This window comes from Dermochelys coriacea, chromosome 12 (genome assembly GCF_009764565.3).
Source record: "Dermochelys coriacea isolate rDerCor1 chromosome 12, rDerCor1.pri.v4, whole genome shotgun sequence".
Lineage (NCBI taxonomy): Eukaryota > Metazoa > Chordata > Testudines > Dermochelyidae > Dermochelys > Dermochelys coriacea.
The window spans coordinates 13,725,459-13,753,070 of NC_050079.1; the positions used below are offsets into that span (position 1 = coordinate 13,725,459).

Consider the following 27,612-nt stretch of genomic DNA (forward strand, 5'->3'; position numbering starts at 1 on the left):
AGGAAAAAGATCTGATGAGGAGCTGGAGCAAAGGGGGAGAACAGGGATTGACAGGACAAAGAGACGAGGATCTGGGGAGGGAAGGCTCTGAGATTGGATCTGGAGCCCAGGGTGGGAGATTGGGACTGAAAGTAAGTGGAGATGGGGAATGTGAATAGTGAGATGTAACTGGAGGCCGGGCGGGGGGGGAAGAGAGATGGACGGGGTGAGGAGCTTGGAACTGGGACTTGCTGAGCAAAGAGCTGGGAACCAGAAGCTGAGAGATTGGGTGGGGAGTGGAACCTGGGAATGGCTGGATGAAAGAGATTGGGACTAGCATGAGAAACCTGAGGAGTGGAGACTGGGACTGGCTACATAAGAGAATGTGACTGGGATGAGGAGCCAGGAGTAGGAAAGAAACAAGACTGGGACACACACAGGTTGAAGGAGAACAGGCAGAAAGGGTCACACTTCGGAGAAATGGGCAGAAGAATCTGTGCCCATTAGAGAATACCTCTCTATTGCCTGAAATGGAATCCAAGATTCCTGAGTCTCACCATTTCTCTGCTGTCAAGAAATATCTGTAAAAGCAACTGATAAAGTGTCCCATCTTGTCTAGTGCTGGCCCACATGCAGGATTACAACCTACTACAGCTATTATTTACGCCATTGGTTGAAGAGGCAGAGGTCTGTGTGGTGGATCTAAATGTTCCAACCACGCTGATGATCCATGTGTGTGTCAGTGTGATGCCACAAAATGGAATTTTTCAGTTTACACACTCACTCACTCTCTCTCTCTCTGTGTTGGGAGGACATTGTTCATGTTGCAAAGTCAAGCACTCAGAAGCTAGAAAATGCCAGAATTAAGGTTGCCTTAATTCAGGCCCCTTGTGTATGCATTATCTTGAAGTCTTTAATTACATGATGACATAGACAAAGATCCCTGCCTCATTCAATGAACAGGATGGACCTGCTCTGGGGATGAATTAGGGTTTTGTGTGTGTGTGTGTGTGTGTATGTGTTTGTGTAGTGCAAGAGGCTGTTTTCTGTAGGAATCCTGCTTCATTCATTGCAGAAGTTGAAAAGTGTGCAGTGAAAGAGGCAGGGTGGTGCAGGATCAGAGAGGTTGGTCTCATGGTTATTGAATGCTGCCTCTGGACAATTGGAGTCTATCCCTCCCTCTGCCACAGAATTCTGTGTGATGTCAAGTCGCATCAACATTTTCATAGTTGATTACTAATTGTATTCCTTATTTTCTGTGTGCCTGACTACATATCCTGCAGTCTGATTTACAGAAGTACTGAGCACATACAGCAGCAACTGCAGTCAATGAGAGCCTTTTTTGACATTGTAAAATGCTGTATAATGCTAAGGACTTTGAAAAATCAAGTCCTGAGTGTCTCAAACTGAACGCCCAAAATTAGTGGATACTTTGGGACTTAATATCTCTGTACTTCCATTCCCCATATGTAAAGTCAGAATAATACACCCTCATATAACAGAGATGTTGTAAAAATAATCCTTCTGGAGCATTAAGATTCTGTAGCAATGAGCACCCCAGAAAAGCCCATCAGGAAATTAATAGTTCTGGTTTCAGAGCAGGGTTTGACTAGTGTGAAATAAAATAAGGCCTTGGGTCAGACATTGAATAATGAGGAAAAAACAAAATATTGAATAGCTGTCTATGAAATGAGCACCATCTTTGTGGGGGGGAAATGGTGTGTGATCTTATAATAAAAGACTCTATCACAATGCATATGTATAAGGGAGCTGAATTCAGTTTGCACAGGCAGCTTTAATTCTGGCATTTCCTAATTTTTGAGGGCTTGATTTTGCTACCTTAATAATAATCTTTTCACATAAATGTTTTGTGTTTGATATATGTATATTACAGCGTACAGGTGTCTTGATACCCCCTATTGGGGACACAGAAGACCTGCCACACTGGTGGTGTCCTTAGAAGGAGGCTCCACTGAATCAGAATAATTCCTGTGATTTCAGGGATTAATTTCCATCCAGAGTTCAGAGGCAGTTTATGGAGGCACTACCATCTGTAAGCTAATTAAGTACATTTGGGGCTATTTAGACTCAACACCTTGAAAGAATGCTGTGTTGGGCTGACCAGAAACCATGAAAGGGATCTCTGTGGAAAATATAGGAGCTACCATTTATGATTTATATTATTGTGGGGTTTTTTTCCATTTATTGTTTGTTAAACTGCACAAAAGGAAAGTGCAGCTAGAGGCTTTCATCAGCCTGGTGCCACTTCAAGTTAAAACAGAACTCATACATTAATTGCTTGCCCACAGAGAGTAATTGTGTTTGAAACCTGAATCTCCAAGAAACTTTCTCTTATTATTCTCTTCCTGATCCTGTACTTCATGCAGAAAACCTGCTAGTGGTTGTCTTATTTACACTGAAAGCACCAGTTCTCTCTCTGAGGTAGACACCATGCCCACCGCTCAAGAGGAGTAATTTCCATTGTCATGACCTCCACAGGACCCACCCTGTCCTTATCAGCATCTTGCCTCACTTCCATTGACTTTAAGATGTTGACACCATATTAAACTGACATTTAGTTTTTAATAAGCTGAAATGTTCACGAGTCATTTTTCTCATCCTTTCCTATCTTTCTTCTAACTGCAGCACTGAGAGCCATTTTTCCAAAGAAGCTTTTTCACAATCTCTGTTTTCGTGGTACAACTTTGCTCATGTACTCTCTTGCATATACTGTTTTGTGCATTTATATAAATGATAGAATGGACACGTGAAAAGAGCATTTCCTTGACTTTAGCATGCAAAGGGGAGTTTCATGAGTAGTTTCTACTCTTTGTATCCACAAGAGATAATCTGCAAAAATGGTTGGCACATAATTCACGCACACAACACAGAATAAGTTTGGAAAACTTGGTTCTGTACATTTTCTTTCAATAAAAATGTTGTAAGGGACTCCAAAAGACCTGAAGTTGAGCAGTCTTTATAAAGTAAAGAAGTTAGTTCCTCAAAAAAAAAATTGACTGTAAGATTTCTAACTGTCTGCATAATGAGTACTTTAGTGATTTTTCCTGTTGTGTCTGAGAAGGTTATTTGAGTGTTATAACCTACTTGGGCTGAGTGACCTTGGCTTTTTAACAATCCGAAATGTGATTATCTACAATGGTCAATAATAGTCTGATTTGTGGTCAGACACTATCTCAATAATAAAGCATGAGCAACATCTTATAATGTAACCAGCTACATTAAGCAATGTTTCGTGCATGATTGGCTGCACATCTATTCGTAACTTTTTACAGAGGTTTAGAAGTGCTACCACCTATCTGAATTAGAGAGAGACACCGAAGTTATTTTAATAGGTGGAACTGCATTATCTTTAATTACATAGTGAATGCCATAAAATTCTTTAATCTGTAACCGTATGAACTAAACTGGAAATTACTCATCACTATTAAGCCAAACAATAATGTAGATGATTTACAAATTTAGAGTTGTACTGCAGTTTATTTTATCAAAATAATTTAAGCACAATCATGAAAGATTTTCTGTTTTAGAAAGATTAGTTTATGGATCATTAGTATTTTCCTTTCCCTATTGATCTGTTCATCAGGAAACAAAGCAAATGTGCAAGAAGGTAGATAAGATTACTGAAGAACCTAGAAGTTTCTAAGTATTACATCAATAGATTTGAACTAAGGTTGCAGTTGGTGGCCTGTATCATATAATTCAAAATTAGGAGACAAATGGGTTCCTGTATCTGAAAACTTGATTAATTCATAGAATAAAATTTATAACAATTAAATTGAAGTAATCTTCTTTTAATTAAAAATCAGTACCTGAGAGAAATATCCTGCAATCATTCAAACACAGTAAATAAAACTTCTAATTGTTACAGATCGTGCTAATTACATTGTGAATCTGAACTGCATGCCACACTGTTTAAGCCATTTAAGATCATACTATTTCTTTTTTGCATATTGCAAATCAGACTGTTAATGGTTTTTTCTTAGATATGTTGATCATAAAAGGAATCTAGCAGATTTTCCAGTACTTAGCTGTACTACTTGCTCCTTTCTCTTTTCTTCATGTCTGTGATGTATAATTAATCATAGATTACTTCATTTTGTTTCATTTCATTTACAACATTTATGAGCTTCACTTTGTCGGTATGAAATGCTTGTCCCCTTCTTGCCTTTCCAAAGTGGCGTAATTAGTGTTAGCATCTTTTTTAACAGGCTACATAAAGTTTAGTGGCTGGATTAAATCAAGTCATTAACATAATGTGCTATACAATTTGCCCCTATCTCTTTTCGTTTCCAGTACATCAAAGTGCCACAGAGTACCAGTATAATTGGGCCTTGCTAGCTTGTCAGGTTCAGTCAGGCTGATGACTGCTGCTTTCGCTAAAAAAGCTTCCAGGCATGATAATTAATAGAGGGAAAAAAAGTCAGGGAAATGTAAAACTTTGGACAGTTCTCTATGAATATTTCATACATTTGAATAATCCTAAGTTAACATTATCAATTTGATGTATAATACATTGATTAAAAGCCTTGTTTCAGGTCCTCAAAGTATACATCAAAACTAGGAATTTGCATTTGCCTTGGCATAGTCTAAAAAAATTAACAATTGCCTTTTCTTTTCCATCCCTCCTCCCTTCACCCCCACCTCTGCACTTTATCATTTTGAGTAATAATATAGTTTTCAATTATCACAATAAAATTTACTGCTGTCAGCTTCCAAGTTATTTTAAAATGTGCCCGCAAGGCAATTACTGGCAAAAGCAATTTATACAATGGTGGTCCCATTTTCCTTTAGGTATGTTTACATATTTTTCCTTCATGGCAGATATTGTATGGGCATTTTGCTTGCACTAACAGTAGTTTAGTGAAAACTGTCATCATCAGTTTCTCCAAATGAAGATCTCATGATGTAATAAATTTGGATGTTACCGTTAAATAACAAGAACCAGCAATGCCGAGTGGTTGTGGTTCTGGTGTTCAGTAAAATGTGTTGTGAAAGGTTGAACATCCATGATGCACACAGTCAAATGAGCATAGTAAGAAGCAATAAACACTTTTCAATTTTTAATATGCTCCTTTTGGACTAGCATTGAATATCATTTATGAATTACGTACATACATCAAAGGGGAGAATATATTTTTATCATTATAGTAGATGTAATGGGCCTGATTTTCATTTGGGCCTTAACCTGGCTTCCATTTGTGCATACAGGTACTCTTGCATGTGCATATACTATACAGTATCACCCACATGTAAATTTGAAATACCTAATGTGATTGGATAGAACTTACCCATGTAAAACCTGGCACCTGCACACACAAATTTGAGTCTCTATGACTTGCAAATGCAGATGTTACAACCCCAAATGGATGCTTACGTGTGCATATGCAGAGCTATTCATGCATAAGTGGAGGCTAGGGCCTGAAAATCAGGTACGTTGGTCCAAATCCTCATCTAGTATAAATTGGTATAGCTCCCTGAGTCAGTTGAGCTGTGCTAATTTACACCAGCTGAGGATCTGGACCATTACATTCAATGTTAAAATCATGGCTTTCCTTCTTATGCCCCCCTCATTCTTCCTTCCTTCAGGACTATAATACATTCAGGTAACTCTGGCTGTATTTGCTTGAGCTCTAACTTCACTGAGGATGGCTGGGTATTCAGCACTTTTGAAAATCTACCTACTTATTTAGGTGCCTAAATATAGATTTAGGAGTTTCAGATAACCAATTTTTAAAATCTCGGCCTGACTCTGTCATGTGAGGCTGGTGCTTGTACTTTGTCCAAAATTTCATAAGCCTTAGTGTTCTTTCATTTTCCACTTGTATTTCATTCATGATTTTTAGCCTCCAGTAATACCTCTGTTTTGCTAGGATTTGACTTCAACCAGCATGCTCTCATCCAAATCCAGTCTTAGTCAGACATTGGGAAAATATGAACACCGTACTGGCATGTATGATGAAGGAAGAAATTGAATCCTTCAACCAGTACCATCTACCTGACTGAGTTTCTTAAAGCAAGCTATTAAAACTTCACGATCAGTGTTTTCAAAGACTGCTGACACATTTAAGAGAATAAGCATTAACCTCTGACAATACTCCATCATTAAGAGATTGTTAGTCAATAAGATCAAAAAAGGACTAAAGCCAAAGTGAAAGGGTGAAAGAAGTGTGAAGACTCCAGGTAATATCAAAGTTATCTTTCAACAGCCTTCTCAACAATCTACACTGATAAAGGATTTGATGGACCCCACTTAAACAGATAAGGTACCAGTGTCCACAAATTTCTTGAATGCGCCATAGCAAGGAAAGGGAGTGAAGTTCAGAGCAGTAAAAGAGTATTAGGTTTCAAGAAGGCAAATGTCCGGAAATTGAAGTGTAATGCATACCAGAATTTAAAAGAATTAGCCAGTGAACTTACTGAACCACACTGACAGCTATTTTTGAAAAATTATGGAGAACTGACCAACTGCCAGAAGATTGAAAAATAATTAAATATGGACTCAACCTTCTGAAAACAAATCAGATTGTAGGAGTTACCAAGTGGTATGTGTTACTTCTGAAACTAGTGAAATAATGGAACAAATATTAAGAGGGAGGAAGCTGGGATAAAAAACACCACCACTAAACATCTAAAACCTAATGGACTGTGAATGGTAGACTGTATTAATTTATGAAGAAACAATCTTGCCAGATGAGCTTAATTCTACTAAATAAATCAATTAGAAAATATTAGTAAAGCATCTGATACTACAGAACATCATTGAAATCTTCCCCTCACAACTAATTCAAATGGCTTGCATAGGAAAACAGGTTAAAGAGCCTTGAACAACAACAAAAGTGATATAAGGAGAAGTTTCAAATAGCGTTAGAAAATGTATTTAATAGCTTAATTGATTAATGAGAAGATGGTGCAAAGAGCTTAAGAAAATTTACAGGTGATATTGGGCAGAAATATTGTAATACAAAGAAAAGGAGTACTTGTGGCACCTTAGAGACTAACAAATGTCTCTAAGGTGCCACAAGTACTCCTTTTCTTTTTGCGAATACATACTAACACGGCTGCTATTCTGAAACCTGTAATACAAAGGTACCAAGTAAGTTTAGAAATATGGGCAGAAAATAGCACATGATTTTCAACATGAAAAAAGACAAGCTTGCACACTTTGAAGAGAAATAAAACTGAAAACACTGATATTCACTTGGAAGAAAAAACCTGGAGAGCAATAATGTTGGAAAAGATCTCTAGATAATACTGAACAGTAATTGTGAATGTGAATTCACATCCCTAGATGTGAATGTGTAATGCGATATAATCACCCCTCCCCCCCAAAAAAAGACGACTTGATTTTTTGTTCTGGGTGTTAGGAACAGACATATAGTTCTTCTGAATACAACTCAGGTTCAGCCATGCCTGGGATATTGTGGCCACTTCTGGGAATCTTGCATGTTGCTATATTTTGGTGAGTAAAGTATGTTACCTCCCCAGGCATATAGATAGGGTGAGCTGAAGTTTGTGAGAGTTGCTGTTTTCCTATAGACTAAAAAAAGATTGGGAAACTGTTTTTTGTTTTTTGTTTTTTTTAATGACATGTTACAGTTACTATTCTGATCGGCAGTGTTTAATTAGTCTGTTCCTGGGCAAAACTGTCTCCACTTTCTGATATAATACAGAGCTATCAAAAAGCTGGTTTGACTGCTGTTTTGATCTATACCTCTCCTTGAAAGTCTACATTTAAAAGTTAGGAAAAGAGAAAAGTGCAAGATGCTACTCTGTACGACTGTAATATACAACACAGAATTCTTGATAATGAAATGGACATTCTTAGAACTGATTAATTTATTTACAGTTTGTTCCTAGACAAAAAAGTAAAAAAAAAAGAAAACTTATCTTAGATCCCTTCCATAAGTGAAAAATTGGTAAGAGTGCTGAAGTGCTGCTAAAGTATTGGCTAACGTGCCTTTGTTTGGTAAAGCGGAGCACTCTTCATTTTCAAATGAAAATGAAGAGAACTTTGCTTATGGTTGAACATTATTTCATAGTTTGAGAGACAGCCACATAAGAAAAATTTAATTATTTTTAACTATAGTGAAGAGGGAAAGACTGAGTATTTAACAGACATAACATCACCATAAAAACAGCCGAAGAAGAAATTAATGAAAATGTTAATGTTCCCAGAACAAACTTTATTTCACCACATAAAAACTGGGAAAATTTAACTAAATGATTAAATGCTTGGCAAGTATGTGGTGAATTTAAATAGATTGGCAGGGATATTTTATTTAAGACAATTCTGCAATGAAACATTAAATGATAGATTTCTTTAGATTTACAAATCTAAAATCTAAAGTTTACAAGAAAGCCTGTGCTACGAGTCCACTTGATTCAAGCTGCATTTTCAAAAGACTTAATAATCGTCTTTGGCCATAGAAAGACACCCAATTTCAGAATTAAAAAAAAAAGGTAAAACATTTGGAAGTAAGCAATTTTGACTAGGTTTTGAAAGAAGAGCATAGTGCCTTGAAAAACCAAACCATGCCCATTATCTTAATTGCACCACTGTGACTTGTGCTCCTTTTTAAAGACTAGACTGTGGAAATCTATGACCAACTAGAAGAGCTTGCCCCAGACAGAGTAAAATGTTTGCACCAAATGCCACTGAGAAAAAATCTTAGAACAAAATATGTTGCAGTAGAATTTGAGGATCTGAAAAGGACAGCACCAAAGACAGGTGAGAGTGAAGGGAAAAAAATATCTCCTTGAGATACAAGTTTAAGGCCATTTATTTTTTGTTTTTGCTGCTTTTTTCTGAAAATTCTGGCTTAAAAAAAAGCATTATTGAGGTTTTACCGATTTGTTTCTTCACACAAATTTTTGAAAGTGTTGGAACTCCCTTAGCCTTGACAACCTTAACCTCCAGAGGGAGGCAGATGGTGACTTGGTAACCATATCTCCTTCCAGAGCAGGGAGTCGGGTCCAGACTCCAACTAGAAGGTTTTTCTCAACTGCTACATCATGATGGCGCAGCACCATTGTATTAAGACCATCACGATGAGTATAGAGACTACTGCATCCTGTGAGTTAAACAAAATAAAAACCAAAAGTAAAGGGCTTGGATAGAAGTACTGGTAAATGGTTGTACAGTCAAAATGGAAATTGACACAAGCTGCAATTTCTCTGTTTTCAGACGGGACATATAAAGATTTGGTAAGGTGCCTCTAGATGAAAAATAGCAGTTATATACACACTATGTCAGAAATTATAATATATTTTTGGTAAATTCCAGGTAAAAGGAAAATACCATAATAACTAGTATAACTTGGATTTAACTTTAACAAGGAAGCCAGTGGTTATAAGTAACCTCTTGACTAGTTGGAATCTACTAGTTGATTAACCATTAAAAACATCTATTAATCATTTATTGACCCTTTATAAACGTACCCTTAATGAAAAGTGTGACCAAAAACAGTATTTTTAATTATATTGGATTCCTTCTGAAATTCTTGAAGACTTTTCCATAAGGGTGAAGAAGCAGTAATAGGGTAAAACACTTATGCTTAAATTGGTACTGAATGAATGTTTTCTGGAAAACTGGAGCCCGTAAGTGGCTGACTTACTTTATGTTCTGTGGCATCAAGTTTTACGCAGAATAAAAATTGAACGTATGATAATGGGTGCACATCAGCACTGCTTAGTCACCCATTCAGAGGGACTAAATCTTTTTTTAGGCATCTGCCAAAATCTACACCTGGAAAGCAAATGCATGATACTCAAGTTCTGCTCTGGAAAAAAGGCTTTGTACAAATAGCTTTGTGAGGTTCTGTATTTATTTTGTTGTAGTTATGTGCAGATAAATTATAATAATTTTACAAGTACAAAAAAAATTTGGATTTTTTCCCTAAATATAGCCCTAAAAACACTATCTAGAATTTGAATTTTCTCCAGCTCACATACCATGTATAATAAATAGTCGTTACATGGAATATTAACAATTTTGTTGGTGATACATAAATTCAGAATAGAATCCAGTTCACTTGCTCAGTGGTATTGGCTCTGCTCCACTGACAGGAAAAGAAAGTAGTATGAACTTACTTTTGTCACTAATTAGGACTTGGAATAAATGAGGAACAGGTGTACTGAGCAATAAGCTGCTATTTACATAATCACTTTTCATAGTACTGAAATGTACTCTTACTAACTGAAAATGTGCTGTTTGATAATTCCTTCTATGTATTTTCTTTATACTCCTTTCTAAAGAAACTAGCATGCAAAATACATAGATTTTAAAATATAAGCCCCATTTTTCTCTTCTCCCCCCACCCTTCAGAGTTAGGCCAAAGGTCTGGTATCTGCATTTGGGAAAAGAACATGGGGCATTCAGGTTTGTTGTCTTAGTTTCTTTTTTATAAGATATAACTACTTCATATTTTGTCCTGAATGTCATTGTAAACAGCTGTCACACTCATTCTGTAACCTCAACATTGCCTAACTTCCTACAGACAAAAAGAAAAGGAGTACTTGTGGCACCTTAGAGACTAACAAATTTATTTGAGCATAAGCTTTCGTGAGCTACAGCTCACTTCATCGGATGCATTCCGATGAACTGAGCTGTAGCTCACGAAAGCTTATGCTCAAATAAATTTGTTAGTCTCTAAGGTGCCACAAGTACTTCTTTTTTTTTTTTTTTTTTTTTGCAAATACAGACTAACACGGCTGCTACTCTGATCCCTACAGACAGAAAGTACACAAGTGAGAGCTCTTTTATTAGGCAATCTTTTGCATTTCATCCATTAATATCTAAGGAGTTCTCTTTGCTTTTGAAATTAAAGGTAACTGAAGCCCACAAAGCATTTGCAATAATTTTCATGCTTGAATAGATGGTACTGAGGTGTCTAATTGATTATTGAGGTTGACACTTAGTACTTTACTGTCATTTCATCCTGTTCTTGAAAAATGAGTGGTCAGTGTTTTACCATTGAAAAATCAAATTACTCTCTTCCTTGTGCTAGGCTGCAGTACAGAAGTGTGGGTTCCAACTGCACTGTTACAATCATCTTTGCTGCATGCATAGCACTACTTGGAGGGGAGGAGGGAGCATAACAAAGCCATTGGAGCTTGTAAACACTGCAAGTCAAATAATTCCAGTTTTTTGTTTACTTTTTTATTTATTCCCCTTTAAAGAGAAAAATTACAAATTTTAAAAGTTAAAACCTGGCAACTAAAGGCAGAATCGAAGGGGAAAGTGGGAAGAAAGCCTAAGCATAGCCAAGCTCAGGAGGAATGCCAAACAGCATTTTATGTTGTTACATTAAGTAAACAGCAAAAGCAAACCACATAAAGGAAGGAAGTTTGGACAATACCCTCTGTGTGTCTGAGAACAGCATTTGGAGCAAAGTGCAAATGCCTCCTACTTATACATAGATTTAATGCCGTCATTAATGGTCATTTAGTAAGTAGAGTTTCAGATCCCCACAGTACGTTTTAGAGTATTTTCTAAGGTATTTGGTGTACAAGATGAAATGTAGAAAAGTTTTGGTTATGTGTAAACCGTTGATGAGTTTCAGAGTAGCAGCCGTGTTAATTTGTATTCGCAAAAAGAAAAGAAGTACTTGTGGCACCTTAGAGACTAACAAATTTATTTGAGCATAAGCTTTCGTGAGCTACAGCTCACTTCATCAGATGCATTCAGTGGATGGCATCCGATGACGTGAGCTGTAGCTCACGAAAGCTTATGCTCAAATAAATTTGTTGGTGAGTGTGTATTAGAGGTCCTCCTCTATGCAATCCACAGAAAATAGGAGTTGTTAGACCCCCCCCCCCCCCCAGCTATAGTTTTGACTCTTTTTAGCTCATGCTATAGCTACTCATGCATTTAGCTTTGGAGGTCCCCAGTTCAGTCAGCAAAGACAGTGTAAGCAAAGACAGTTCACCCTCTCATATGTGCTTAAGGAAATACTGTGACTAGTGGGATCTATTTCTGTGCAGTGTTTTATAAGGAAATAAACTTGACAAAGAATGCTAAATGGGGAGCTAATTCTGGGCTCAATTATTAACTTATAGACACCCCCCGCCCCCGCATAGGGAACAGTGCAGAATCTCACTGCCCCTAAAGAGCCCCTCAGCATGCAAGAAGAGTGAGCCCTCTGTATAATTCATTAGATAGGTACAGTGTATAGTCCCTTCTGCAACAGTCCAGCTCTCCTGGCTAATTTGGATGAGGAGCAGGGCTGTGTCCCTGTTTCCTCCCTGCCTTCAGCCCCTCTTTTTTGGGGAAGGAGGTGGAGCAAGGGAGGGCAATTTACAGGTAGCAGTCCCTGCCATTTAAGAGAGCTCAGGTACTACAGCGTAACTGGCCCACTGTAGGGGAGGCTCCTTACTGCACACATTCAGGGGCCAGGTGCAATTTGATTTTTTTCTTTATAGAATGAAAAACAGTACTCCCTTAACGAAACTCGTATAATGAGGCATGTTTATAGAAATAATTCCTTAGTCCTAGTCTACTTCTTCGCTCATGTGAGAGGTGGATGCCCAAATCTTTCTTTTTCCTTAACCCCAGATTGTAAATATTAAGCCTTTGTGTTTAGGGGAAAAAATAAAGTCAAATAAGCTGGACACCTAAAAATTGCAGTCAAGGAAATTTCATTCTTTGTTGAGATATTGAGGATAGTCTCATCTAAATCTTATTTTATATCTAACTTATGTAGTATCTCACCTCTAGTATTTAAAAAGTCAGAGCTGAGAAATACAACATAAGATGAAGATAATTACTCAGCATCATTTTGACAAAGAATCTAATACTGGGATTCTGACAGATAAGACAGCTGCAAACTCTGCATGATTCACTTTTACGTCAGGAGTCTACACGGATTTCATTTTTTTGGCTAAATATCAAACATCTACGTTAGATACTTTGGTAGAAATTTAAATTTGTACGTGAATTTACAGACATGAAAATCTTAATTAAATAATGCAATTGAAGCAAGAAAATATGATTTTGACAGATTTGTGCTCCTTTAGGTTTCCTGCCTCCATTCCTACAAGCCTACTCTCAAATTATTCCGCTCTGTGAGGAACTTTGCCACCAAGGCACACGAAGAGTGTAGATTTTCCATAGTAATAGTTCGAGTCTCCATCTGGCAGACAGCTAATATAAAGAAAGGGCACATGGATACCACCTTCTCCCACAGGTTGCCATAATTTCCAAATGACTAGTTAAAGCAAAAGGGGAGAAAGCTAGCGCAGTATTCGAAGAAGATTCCTTCTAAGTATAACTTGTATTAATGTCCCATGGCAGTGATTGAAAAAGGATAATTCTCATTTCGTTGACCATTGTTTCTGCAAAATCCCAACCAAGAGATCTTTTTTTAAATTGTGGGTTAAATAAGGGTCTGACAGATGAGAGTGCTATTAAGAAACTGAAATTTTTATCTTTTATCTCAATCACATGACCTCGGTCAGGGTTGTCAAAGGAATTATTGCTGTCATCTGTTTAGTGAGTATCTACTGGATCCAGACTGTTGGTTTGTTAACAGAACCATGGTTCACATTGTCATGCATCTCTCATCAATAAAATCAATCAGACTGGCATTCTTGTGGCAACAGTGTCAGAGGGAGGTGAAAAAAACCCACTGTTTTATTTACTTTTCAATCACTTTAGCTTACTCAGGTATTAACTGTATTTTGAGCTGTGAAAAAAAACAGGTTTTTAAAGAAAATAATAGGGTTTTTTCAGTGTTATTGGGTTTTATCATTGGGTTTTTCATGCATTATTGATCTTGTTTTTGTTTTGTTTTGTTTTCATGTATTTGCATGCATATAACTTATTTGAAAGTGTTTTGTTACTAGAAACATTAATCTCTAATTTATTATTGTAAATACTAATTTCAGCCTGTGTTCTAAAAAGTAAAATCTAAAAAAGGAGTGATGAGAACTTCAAGGTTAGGCCAGTTAGGAAATCATAAGAAAGTTGTAGAACATTCTACCTTTTAAGAAGGTAATTGGTGAAAGAGATGTTGCTAACAGGGGGAATCAACGGGCATTGCATATGGAAAAGAGGGTTGTGGATGGAGCTGTGAACTATTAGGAAGCTTGGTTTGCTAGAATCTAGCAAACCAAGCATGTGCTTGGGGCAGCACTTTTCAAGGGACGACCCTCTGGCCCTTTTTCTTTTGCACTTGGGTCGGCAAAAAACCTAGAGCCGGCCCTGGGGGAAGGCATCTGATATCATGGTTCTGTGTAAAGCTGGCTAGCTTAGCTTGTTTTTCAGGCTTCAGTTTTCAGTATTGAATTTACTAGCTGGTGGTTTTTCATTCAGTCAGTCGTGAATGTGAATAGTAGGAAATGTATTACTGCAAAACAATGGACAAAATGAGTGATTTAAAGGAAAGGTTGAATCAATATTCCCTTTATATACTCCCTAGACATATTTAAATTCACAAGTCTGCTACTAGTTGCTGCAAGTGAAGAAACAGGAAAAAAAGAAAGGAAGAATTAAAATAACCAGCATTAATATAAGTTGGTTGGTAAAAAGAAAAAAAGTGCCTACTGCAACATTTATGTGAGTGGGCCTTTGTCTGAAGAAAAGAGTGTTGCCCCTGTAAGGCCTCAGAGCATGTGGCACAAAGATGGAAAATTTACAGGGATGGACAGGAAGCAGTTGGGGCCACTGCATTGCTCTTCCTGTTGACCAGAATCACGGGAGAAGTATTTATATCCCATGCAGCCTTGTAGAGGCCCTACTTTACCAGGATCGGGGTGGCAGCATCCACCGAGGCATGAACTTGGCAAAAGGACATGTTGTGGCCATTAGGCTAGCTGCCCTTTTCCTTGAGGGGCTCAGAAGGAATTATTCCCCTCACTGCCATATTGGCCAAGGTGGTTAGGTTTTTTTGCCTTCTCCATAGCTAGTCTGGAGTAGAGTAGGGGGGTTAGGTTATAATGTCGCAACTTCATACATAAAGCTTGTGGAAGATGTTCAGTTCAGTATGCAAGGTATATCAGTTGTTGAATAAAATGCATTGGAAAATGATTTGAAGGGAAGCATCCCTTAAGAGAACCAAATAAGTGGGAGGCTCGGGCTTCTTTGTCTCTTCATCAGGGAGCTGACCTGCCCCTCCCCCTCCTTTTTCTGGCCCCCTTTAAGGGAGTTGAGGAAAGAGGCTTGGAGTTCTACATCTGTGTAGTGGAAAACAAACTCCTATCGTTCATGCACTGTACAATTGGTTGCCAGGTTCTCCCAGATAGTATAAGTGAATAAAGTTATGCCCTTATTAAACCATATCCGTGACTTCCTGTCTTTCTTCTGGCATGGACAGACAATGAGAAATGACTCCGTAATGGTCATAAACATCCAAGCAGATTACTGCCTAAAACTGTTGATTCTAAGGGTGAAATCTTGACCCTTTGGAGTTATCCCATTGATTTCACTGGGGTCAGGATTTCATCCTGGGTCTGTAAAGAAACTGTAGAATATAGTGTACTAGTTGCTGTAGATGTCATCCAAGAGTGCATAGAAACATATTCCAGGTTTGTCTTTGTTGTTTGCTCAGACAAAAGAAATTCAATGAAAAAGTCAAGAAATAAATGCAATTACTCTAAACTTCTGATTTTTTAGTATTCAACACATTACTTAAACCTTCTTGAAAAAAGAAGTAGCATCTAACACAATCCTAAAGCACACTGTGGGAGTTTAATGATTCTTCTAAGTTCATCAGCCTCATTGGCCCAGAACTTCAACTGGTGTCAATTGGTGTATTTCTAGCTGAAGTCAGTGAAGCTATGCTTATCTACAAGGGCTGGGGATCTGGCCTGTGTTTGGGTTTGTTTGTTTTTCCCTTGAAGCATAGGAGAACTGAAGCCCCAGTCTCCCAGTAATATTTAGTGGCACTATAATATACATTTCTATAATAGTATCCATACACCATATGTATATTGAAATGAAGTCTGAGGACTTCAGTACATAGCAGTACATAGCACACAGCTTAAATTACAAAGGTCTCTCCAGAGAGGCATTAAACTTGACTTGACAGATCACAGACTGATGACAATATTGTTTCATTCTTAGGTATCTAAATGTAATAAAAATACTCCTATATACAATTAGAAGCAACATGTAACTGAACTACCCTAACACTAATACCATACACTACTGCAAGCCAAAATCCTGAAATATATTATGATGTTTCATTGGTTTAATAAGTCTATCAGTAGCACAGATTGTTCTATCATTACTGCAACAACTCATATAATCCATTGAAACATTTCTTAAATTTGTTTTATTACTACATCAACAACAAAATGTTTAGTTTCCATGAAAGCAAAATTATTTGAAAGGAAATACACTGGACCCTCGCTAGAACGCAGGATTTGGGATCCATGCACGTTAACGCGGGGACCGTGTTAAAATGAATTCCAGTTAAAGTAATTAAATTTGGGATCCATGGCTGTGACCACATTGTATGCGAATTCGCACTATATAGTCGCGCGTTCCAGCAAGGGTCCAGTGTAATTGGTCATGATAAACTAGTTATTTTTCACTGTAATTAAATCTAATAAGTGGGCTGTGGAGAATAAAGAAAAATCTAACACTAGGGAAACAGAAAAATATTAATATATAATTTTCTGCAGCCTACTACCAAAAATTGTAATTTAAAACTTCATTCATAGCTGATATTAGTTGTGCCATTTATTTTTATTTATACTAACTTTGTGGTTTTTATACTAGTAGTGAAATATGACTTCAATACTAGCTGTTAGTCTTCAGCAGTTGCATAGTTTGATTTGCAAATGTAAATTATCTTTTAAAAAAATCAACCTATGTTCTCTTTAATATACACTGTGTTGCATGCTTCATAATAATAAAACCATGACTCTAAATATTCTTTTTTAAAGTCTAGAACAATTCATTTATTTTTCTTCTAATTTTGTAACTGCAACTTACTATTATTTGTCACCTTAAAAATTAGAAAGCAGTATGCCATCAATAGGTGGATTTTCCCCTCTCCTCTGTTTGAAAATGGAAACTAATATAAATGTTTTTTTCCTGTAGCATACTATTACAAATGCTAAGTATGTCAAACAAAATTTTAAGTTCTGTGAAAAGACTTGATAATACAGTATATTTGGTTCTCACTTATAAACTATTGTATATGTACAAACTAGTTTGACATAACTGCTAAATACGTTTGGGGGGGGGGAGAAACCCTTAGAATATCACTTCAAATGCATCTGCTAATATATCTGTACAATGCAAAAAGAAAAGAGTTGTTTCTGTAGTAAAATTAGACAATAGAGCCAATTTCACTTTTTTATGCATGTGAATGTAGAGTGCTTGAGGTTATTAGTTGAAACCGAGTAACCTTTCTTGGCTTTCATCTCTTTCTTTTCAAATTTGAATATGAAAAGCATATTCAAGTCAAAGACCATCACTTTAATGACATTTGGCAGTCATTTGATTTATTAGGCTTTAGAAAAAAAATTCCTTTAAATATTTCATCATACTATGCTAATCCTAGTAATATTGCCAGCTGAAGCCATGTACCTGTATTAGTGGAGACAGAATGGTGTGGAATTTTCTCTGTCATCCTCGTAAAATTTCCATGAATCTACTGAATAATAAAACAACCTTATTGAAATATTCAGATTTGGGTTTTAGTTAAAGTGTCTTAGGATACATAATAAAAGAAAATGTCTTTTGAAGGAGGGGGTAAAATTACTTCATCAAATATTGAAAGGGCTTGACAGCAATGAAAATTTTTCTTTATGAAGGATATTTTTACAATAGGATACTCATTCTTTTCAATGTGATTAATTATATAATATGCTTTGAAATGCATCAGCAACCACCATAAGGTGGGTGAATTTGCTGTTCTTACACTGAAGTCTAGAAAACTGATCTTCTGAACAGTCTTAATTTTGAATTTTATAATTGTTACTTCAGATTATTTGAATTTAGAATCAGAAGTCTTCAAACACCATGTAGGACAAATAGTCATTAATGCAGATAACTTTTTAAAAAAAAAAAAGTTTAGAAAAACTTGACAGTTGTGAACTGTGAAGAGTTCTATTTTCTCTTTGAAGAACAGAATCTCATCCTTTGAATGTTCATCTGTGTAGTCTAATTCTGAAATCACAGTGGTTTTTCTTTCTTTGAAATCACACAGTTATTCAAGGAAATGTTTGTGAGCCCTTCTGTTATGTTTGACACCTAAACTCTCTGTAGTAGCGTACAGTACATTATAAAGTTAACAAACAAAACAAACCTACTCAAAAACCTGCCAAGATTACAAAAATTGCAAAGGGGTACAAAGCAACAGTTTCAAATATAAAATGTCAAAATTAAGACAAAAATATAAGGAAAAAGAAATTATGTTGAAGGCCAATTTAGAGTTTTTAAATGTACTATCAAAATATCCATTTAAACATTAATTTAAACAGACTAGGTGAGTTTAAGATGTGAAATTGAGTGACCCATAAATACTGTATTATTTCATGTGACATCATATGTTTTAGATCAGATCTGATTTAATAGCAATGCAATCTTCAGTAGGCATATAGTGATAGGCATCCAATTGGAAAAGTTTGATCTATAATATTGTTGAGATTTTTTCAAGTGGGTTTCTAAATGATGATAAATGTATATACAACACCTTTGCTACTGTACGACTGCTATGGAAGTATTTTCATTCTCAAATAAAAATGAGGAGTCTGTTGCAAAAACAGTTAACTGAAAACACGAGGACATTAGAACCTCAGAGTATCTCTGTCATAATAAATCATGTTCTACCATACAAAACATCCCAGTGACTTACATGTTTGTTTGTTCAAGTTGACATTACAAGAAATATGGTGCGTTTATGGTTTGTTTGTTTGTTTTTAAAACAGCCAATAGAAAAAATTCGGATTGAGATTATATCCCTAAATCTCACTGATTCCCGAGTTGCAATGGATGACACAATACAGCGACTGTTTATAGAATGCAGATTCTACAGTTTCCTTGCAGAAGAGACACCAGTGTCACTTCCTAAACCAAAAAGTGGACAGTGGGTTCACTACAATTTTAGCAACGGTAAGTATGATATATTTGTGAACACCCTCATGACTTGTATTAAACTCAATCCTATAGAAAATGTTTAATAAATTCTGATTCCTTAACACTCTTGATTACAGTAAAGTTGGTAGATATTCCACTTGTATCTGCCATTTCTAAATATTCTTTTAGAAAATAGCACAGATGCCATACAAGATAGATAGATAGTTATGTATAGGGGTTTATCTCTCCTGGTGCAGATTCTCATAGCTGCTTTGAAATCAATGAAGCTATGACAATTTACATCAGGTGAGAATGTGTCTCTGAAAATGGAAATACCTATAGAATACCAGAGACTAAAGTATCTTTATCATGTGTTAAACAAAGTTTTTAACCATCATAGTGCAAAAGAGGCAAAACCACCCAGAAAGTCATTAATCAATAGAATCACATAGAATTCCAACATCCAAATACAAGTTTAATGAGAAATCATATAATTAGATGTGCCTGTATCTTTGGAACACACAGCGTTGTTTTAAGCATAATCTCTTTGCCAAACAGGAAGTTATTCCTGCTGCTAATATTTTGATTGGTTTCAGAGTAGCAGCCGTGTTAGTCTGATGCATCCAATGAAGTGAGCTGTAGCTCACGAAAGCTTATACTCAAATAAATTTGTTAGTCTCTAAGGTGCCACAAGTACTCCTTTTCTTTTTGCGAATATTTTGATTGTGAGTCTTGAATTCTCAGTGACTTCACATTATCTCGGTCTTGAAACTTGATGTACTTGCTGCATTTTTTTCTGTTTAACTACAAAAGTCTATTAATATATTATTACTCAATCCAAGCTTCAGTAATGTGATGTGGTCTTAAATTTGAGTACTTGAGGTCTTCTCTAACTAAAGTACATAGGAACAGGTCAACAGATGTGATCGTTTTGGCAAACTGGGGAGATACCTTTAAATTGAAATTAGATAACTCTTTTTTGGAAACCAAAATATATAATAAGTATATAACCAATATATAATGGCCTTTATTAACAGGTATAAGAATGAGTGATCTTATGTACTATAATCCCTAAAACACATTAATGGGGCCCTTAATATACAAGGCCTACACTACTTTACTTTTAAAAGTGCTGATTCAATAAAGTTGGACTGTTAGACTAACATCAGCAAATGAAGAAAGAAATAGACATATTGGGTGAAATCCTGGCCACATTGACATCAATGGCAGAGCTTCCTTTGACTTCAGTGGGGCCAGGAGCTGAATCACAATGGTTGTCTAAAGACTGGGAAAAAAAAGATATGGTTTGGTGATGTATGTAAAAAGATTAGAAGCAGGACAGTTCTATACTGTACTGACAATCAGTATTAATGATATTGCAATTTCTAATAATTTTTTGGTGAATGTCAATATTGGGTGTTTTTTCTTAAATCCCCAGGTCTGGAGTCATGTGATTATGTGAGAATCTCAGCTTTCATTTAAAAACTTTTTAAAAGTTTCTAATGCTTATGATTGCTAAACCCTAAAGACTCAAACATCAGAATCCAGAATTTATTATTTTTTAACATCTCATTTGTTTTGAAATCAGTGTCATGACTGTTGGGGATCTGACTTGTGATTTTTGAATGATTGGGATTGGCTATAATGCATTAAATTGTTTTTAACTTTACTAATTGAAACCTGGGATATAACAACCCTGGTTTTCCATTTGCAGTTGTAATGTAAAACTGTTTTTAACTTAGAATATCCTAACAAATAATTCTTTAGAAATACTTTTTGTCTTAATGGCTACAATGTTCTAATTTGCTGCACCTTTCCAATATGGTTGACTTATTCTCGCTAGTGTTTTACTTCGATAACTGGTCCTCTAATTTCTACTTAATTCTAGCTTTGCATATAAGGGAAAAGTCCTAATAAATTTGTTGTTTGATAATGTCAGTGAGGAGGCCAATAATCTAATAGTAATGAAGTGTGTGTGTGCGTGTGTGTGTGTGTGTGTGTGTGTGTGTGTGTGTTTACTATAGCTTTATTCTGTCTCATATTCATACCTAATTAGATTTGAGTATGTAGAATATTTGGGGTTAATTGAATATTTTCTTTAATAAAAATGAGATTTATATGAAGAGAAAGAAATGTACTTTGAGCTTAGAGGAAAGCTAATAGTCTTCTAGATTTTGTATGAAAAAAATCATAGTAAACCCACAAGTAATTTAAGAAATCATTAATTCTGGTAAATAAAACCATATTGAGTTTTTATTATTTTATTTATAAATGAAACAGTGTTACATTTTTGTTTTTTAAATGTCGTTATGTCTTAGCTGACATAGAATGATCTGTTGGAATCTTTGGTTAATAAGAAACCGTTATCTTAATTATTTAATACCACCTTAACATTTGTGATTTCATTATGAGATAGCTGCAGACTAGCTTTAAAATTAGTAAAAACAAATCTTGTAAAAGAATAATATCTTAGATAATCTCAGTTGTTCAGTGCATGGAAGATCCAATCCACAAAATGAATTCCCCATTTCTAGGCAGAAGCAGGGTAGTTCCCCTATAGGTAAATCTCTGAAGCTCCCCATAAATGGTGCTCTGCTGAACTCAGAGGACATAGAGGGAAGCAAATCTCTTGGATTTTGGCATGGAAATCTTGGTTGGAGGTAAATCAGTTTAGAGTTGCATTATGTCACTATAAGTCCCCTACATAGCGGTCCTTTGGCACAGGCTCTGCAAGAAAATTTTCCTAAAAAACCATGAGTGCTTCCAAACTCTACAGACCCCCAAAACCATCCCAGGTAAGGTGATAGTGCAAGGAAAACTTAATCACCTCTTCTTCATTTCAGACGTCTTCCTACAGTTTTTCTTTCACAAGAGGGAGTGACCTGAACCATAATAAGCAGTTTATTCACATAGACTTTTCAATACAGATGAAACATTTAGAATAAAATTAGTGTTTGCTAACTGTATGAATGCCATTTCAGAGTGAACCTAGCTTTTATTTCATTCAGTGTGAGAAATATGGGAAACATTTTGAGGATACAGGTAAAACCCACATTTTGTTCGACCTGGAATAAATAGGTACATTGAGATTTGACTCTTAATTTCACCTAAAATATATTTTCAGGACAATAAAAAAGATCAAGTTTAGTTGACAAACATTGATAACAAGGAAACAGCATTTATATTTCATAGGGATGGAAAATATTGCTATGAGAATGTTGAGAAGGCAAGAAAGTGGTTAGGAAATAAGATAAATGATAGCAGGTCTGAAGAATGTTATCTTTGCTTTATATAAATCTTCCAGGGAATTGACAATAGAATGGAAAAGATTAATGAAATCTTCCAAAGTTTTTATGAGACTTACACAGATCAGAAGCCTTTGTCTCTGAGGAGTGAAGAGTTGATTATATGGACAAAATGGAGTTATGTTAGTAGATGAAGAGGATACAGAACTTCTGATTTCCTGGTTAATGGTGGGATACATTTTGGTTTTAAAATAAATTAATGAAGGGGCTGGACTCTAAGGGAAGATGGTTTCCTTGGTAAAATTCTGTAACAATGTTAAGGCAGTATTAGCCCTAATATTGGAAAGCACTCTTGATTATATAGTTCAAAGAGATGGTTCCTTTCCTCTACCACGCACCAACACTAGATAAGGCACTGATTCCTCATAATTTTGATGGGACCCCTGTTTCAGCCTTTACAGTAAATACCTCTTATTAGAGAGGTCCCAGAAAGTATTAAAGAACTTAAACCCAATCTTCTGTACTGATATTATAGTGGCTGTCTTGGAATGCACCATACCAGTAATCTTTAATGAGGTACAGGAGTTTCAAAATCTTTTTAAAAAAAAGTTTTTAGGGTTACTTTGGAACAAATTGAAAATGATCATTCTGGATACAAACTGTCATTAGTTAGTGTTATGGTCCTCCAACTATTGGACACAAATATGAGATGCTGTATGCATTGGAGCAGTGTTGTAATCCTGAGTAGTTTGAGTATTTGAAAGCAGAGTTATTCACCACTAAATCTAAAAATCAAAGTTTCTCATCACTATGGTTAGTCATCCTCCAACCAAGCTTGCCTGGGTTTCTTAAGATACATATTGTACATGCTAGATTTCCATGGGTGAGAAATGAATTCAGATGTTCAGCTTTGAATATAGATTTTCTTTATTATAGAATAGTTTCAGATTTAGAATTAGAAGATTTAGGAAACTTCAGCCAGGGTCGGGAAGCCGCTGGTGATGTGGTGGCTCCTTTGAAGTTGTTTGGTTGTCTGCCTGCTGCCTCCCCATCAGTTCCTTCAGCCGTCCCTGGTGTTTTCAGTAAATAGCACATGTGGGAAGGCATTCACACACCCAGAGGAATACCAGATGGCAGTGATAACTTATTTTGCTATCTGCTAGTATAAGTATGCAGAGAGGCTGAAGATGGATGACTGAGAGGATTTAGGACTCTGACAAACTGTGGTGACTCCTATAGACTATTGATCCCTTGCTTTCATTTAATCAGAGGATGCAAAAAAGATGTGATTTCAGGAAGATTCCAGATCTCAGTGATGTTGGCTTCTACCTGGAAGTAACTCATATTAATAAGGATGCTTGTTCCTTTGTTCCTGCCGGAGAGGTGGGGATTGGGAAATGGATTTGGAGTAATCCCAGCTCCACTGACCATGTTCATACAATTAACAATTAACTGGGAACACTGGAGAGCACAGGATTCTGTAAAGCATGCTCTTTGTAGCAATTCTTCTCTTCATAAAGATTTGACAGGTTTCAGAGTAGCAGCCGTGTTAGTCTCTATTCGCAAAAAGAAAAGGAGTACTTGTGGCACCTTAGAGACTAACAAATTTATTTGAACATAAGCTAATAAATTTGTTAGTCTCTAAGGTGCCATGAGTACTCCTTTTCTTTTTATAAAGATTTGAGAAGCTCATCTGTAAAGAATTAGATTGAGCCTCCATAGAACTCTTTGAACTTCTGGATCCCAACTCTCTCTATTTCCCAGTAGGATGAATAATTCCCATTGAAGTAAATGTGTGTTACTCATACAATGGGGAGTGGAAGGGGTAGAAATCAGGCACCCCAGAGAATGTGTAAAGTGTAGACTCCTGTCAGCATGAGAGGTTTCAGAGTAGCAGCCGTGTTAGTCTGTATTCGCAAAAAGAAAAGGAGTACTTGTGGCACCTTAGAGACTAACAAATTTATTAGAGCATAAGCTTTCGTGAGCTACAGCTCACTTCATGCATCCAATGAAGTGAGCTGTAGCTCACGAAAGCTTATGCTCTAATAAATTTGTTAGTCTCTAAGGTGCCACAAGTACTCCTTTTCTGTCAGCATGAGGTGAGGGATGAGAAATCCTTAATGTGAGATGGAGAGAGGAAGGGGTATTCCTGTGGGTGTATAATATGGTGTGATGAGTGGGAGGATAAAGGGGGATTTCTTAGTGGTGGAGGGAGAGTAGGGAAGAGATTCCTTAAATAGGAAAAGGAGGAAAGCCATTTCTCTGGTCACATCTCCTTCACATGATCTTCCAAACAACCCCCCACCCCCGCACCCCATGGGAGGTAATAGAGTCCAGCCCTGGAATCATGAATTCAGCAGGGGAACTAGGACTGTTCATGTGAATGGAATGGGGAATAAAAGGAAAAGCATAATAGACACAATATTTGTCATATATATTAGAAATGGAACAGACTTAGGAGTTCCCAGCCAGCCTGACTCCTGGAAGCCAATGGACGGGTGTCCCCTACAATATGATTTCCACTGCTTGAAATTGTTGGGTTTTAATTGTCCCTATCTGATGGGGTTTACACCATTTCCTTTGGAAGCCTGTTCCGCATTAATACATCTTTTCAGGAAGTTTCTCAAGCAGAAATCTTTCTTAATTTAATTTCTTTATTCCTAGTTTCACATCCATGCAGTGAATCATAATAATTCCTCCTCTCCCTTGCTTTTTAAATCCTTCTAATTTTTGTAGACTGTTACCATGTCCTAAGAAAGAGGCCCCTTTCCAATGAAGGAAGTCCATGCCAGAAACCTTTGTATGGAATTTTCTAAAACCCTTTTTCTAATTTTCTCATCATGGTTTTATCTAGTGGGATTTTACTGTCAGTCACTTTAATGGTACAAAAAAATTAAGTTTGGACTGATGGTGGATGTGTTTTTAAACGTAAGCAATGCAGCTTTTTTTTTTAAATAAACATCAAGCTGTGGATTTCCTCAGTCCACTGGTCTAGATGCCTTTCTTATTGCGTGTTGTGTCAGGAGGAGGATTAAATTACTGAGTCTGTCAGAAAGGACAAGCATTCTGCCAAACATTATCATTATTACTAGCTTCTTGGGTGAAAGAAAATGCAGTAAATCCCCTCATATACAAAGCAATAAAGACCACTGGCTTTTACTGTCATGACTGCCAGTGCTATTAACAGAATGACAGCCATGTGGCACACTTAGAGCTGCTTCTATCTTTTCTGACATTGTGCACATAAAGGTGGCAGTGACATGACATTAGATCACATGACTGTTTAGATTTAATTCTAGCTTTCATTGTTGCATTTCTTAGGAAGCACTGAGGAAGGAAACTTGTTTTTTCTCATTTTTTTCTCTAAACGCCAAAAACAAGATTATTCTAATTTTAATTTATAAATAATCATATTGATTTGGGATTTTTGGTTTGCTTTCCAGTGATTCACGTGGATAAGGTGAATAATCTTGCAAGGAGAGAATTCCTAAAGTCTGTACTTCAAGAATCAGAGTTGAATACTGGCAGGTAAATATTGGTGGTGCAACACACCAGACAAAGTCTTTGTAAATACATGCATACAGTTTGTGACATGGCATACCTTGTAACAATTTCTTGTTGACGAAATATCTCTGAGAAGTTGTTAGAACTTAGCACCAACTAAGGATAGCTTAAGATTGATTTAAGTTCCCAGTAGTATGTTATAACTGCATATTATGGTTGACTGCTATATAAAGCAGAGCTGGAGCTCTACTATAGTATTTTCATTTTATGGCATCTGATATGCCTTCCAGTGACATGAATTGCATGTGTCACACTGGCTTGTCAGCCACCTAAACTTGATGTGGTGACATGCATGTCCCTTCCCTGAGTGGTTTTTCATGTGCCTTGAAACCAGGCAACCCTCTCTCACTGTTCATAAAAGTAATTTCCATTGTGTCACATTTTGTTCAGCGCACAATGTTCTGGGAAAGTTAAGTAAATGAATATTATCAATGTTATATCTGTGACAGATTTAAAAGTGTATTTATGAATTAAGATAATCCATTCATTGCATGCTGCTCTCCAAGTATTCTAGGGAGTGTAGGAAATCCACAGGGTGTCCTTGTGTCCTGAATTTAGTCCAGGGGTTCTCAAACTGGGGGTTGGGACCCCTTGGAGGTCACAAGGTTATTACATGGGGGGGTCGTGAGCTGTCAGCCTCCACCCCCATACCCGTTTTTCCTCCAGCATTTGTAATGGTGTTAAATATATAAAAATGTGTTTTTAATTTATAAGATGGGGTCGCACTCAGAGGCTTGCTATGTGAAAGGGTTCACCAGTACGAAAGCTTGAGAACCACTGATTTAGTCTAAAGCTGTGTATAAGTTCATGCAGCAGACTACTGTTAGCTACATAAATTACAAAGTTTGAGTGTAAATTAATTGTACAGAACTAACTGTAATTTACTATGTTTGTTCAGGTCCAAATTTCTTTGGATGGTAGCATACATATTATTTGTTTTTACTAAAAACAAAAAAAAAACCTCAACAATACTTATACTGTTTTCTTTTGGAGGCCAGCCATCACAAATGTAGAGGACCCATTCATGTGAAGATCCATGCCATTTACAGGATAGTGGAATACCTACTAATTGTGTTTGAAGTGTGAGGTCATTTAATTATTTACACATTCACAGATACCCAGTGACATGTAAGGGCAGAGTTGGTAATAAGATAGTTGTGTCTCTTTCTTCAATTTAACTTTAAAATTGAGTTCCATTCCTTGGCCAGAAGACAATTTTTAATTAAATCGGACAGGAAACAGATCCCATAAGAGCATGGAAATATCACATCAAAAGCATGTTGAAGTTCCAAAATACAAATAAATTTTCATTTCAACAAATAAGCAGAGGACATCAGTTTTACCACGTAAATTAGCAAGTTGGAGAACACAGTATACTAGAGAATCCTACAGCACTGAAAACTAAGTCTTATTTTTTTTCTACCAAGGGTACATTCAGTGAGGCAAATAGCTATTCATGTAGGCCAAATACAATAATTATATTCATTTCACACATTTGCCAAGCAGCATCTGAGCCATCTTGCAGAACAGCTCATAGCCACTATGAAATAACTGAAGGAAGTAGAAACAGCAATGGCATCCTCACCATGACAAAAAATCCCTTCTCTTTGTGCTCACTTTCACTTAAATTAATTTTGTGTTGGTGGAACATTTATCATAGCTTGGAGCCCTGGACTATGGAGATACTTGGATTCTGCGCTGACTCAACATCAGGACAAGAGACTTGCTACTAGTCCAGTCTCCAGTTCTGTTCCAACAATGGGACCACTAGGAGAG

At 36.5% G+C, this 27,612-nt stretch overlaps 1 protein-coding gene across 7 annotated transcripts in view; it reads left to right on the forward strand.

Moving 5' to 3' along the window:
- The window catches only part of RPGRIP1L (RPGRIP1 like), a 140,465-nt gene that overhangs the window by 95,568 nt on the left and 17,285 nt on the right, over positions 1 to 27,612 (forward strand). For 6 of the 7 annotated variants that reach the window (XM_043495113.1, XM_043495115.1, XM_043495111.1 and 3 more), the window contains 2 exons: positions 18,880 to 19,063; positions 25,716 to 25,800. In XM_043495113.1, coding sequence (XP_043351048.1) covers positions 18,880 to 19,063; positions 25,716 to 25,800 — 269 coding nt within the window. The remainder of the gene's footprint in view (positions 1 to 18,879; positions 19,064 to 25,715; positions 25,801 to 27,612) is intronic. The other variant, XR_006275170.1, reaches the window with a different exon arrangement.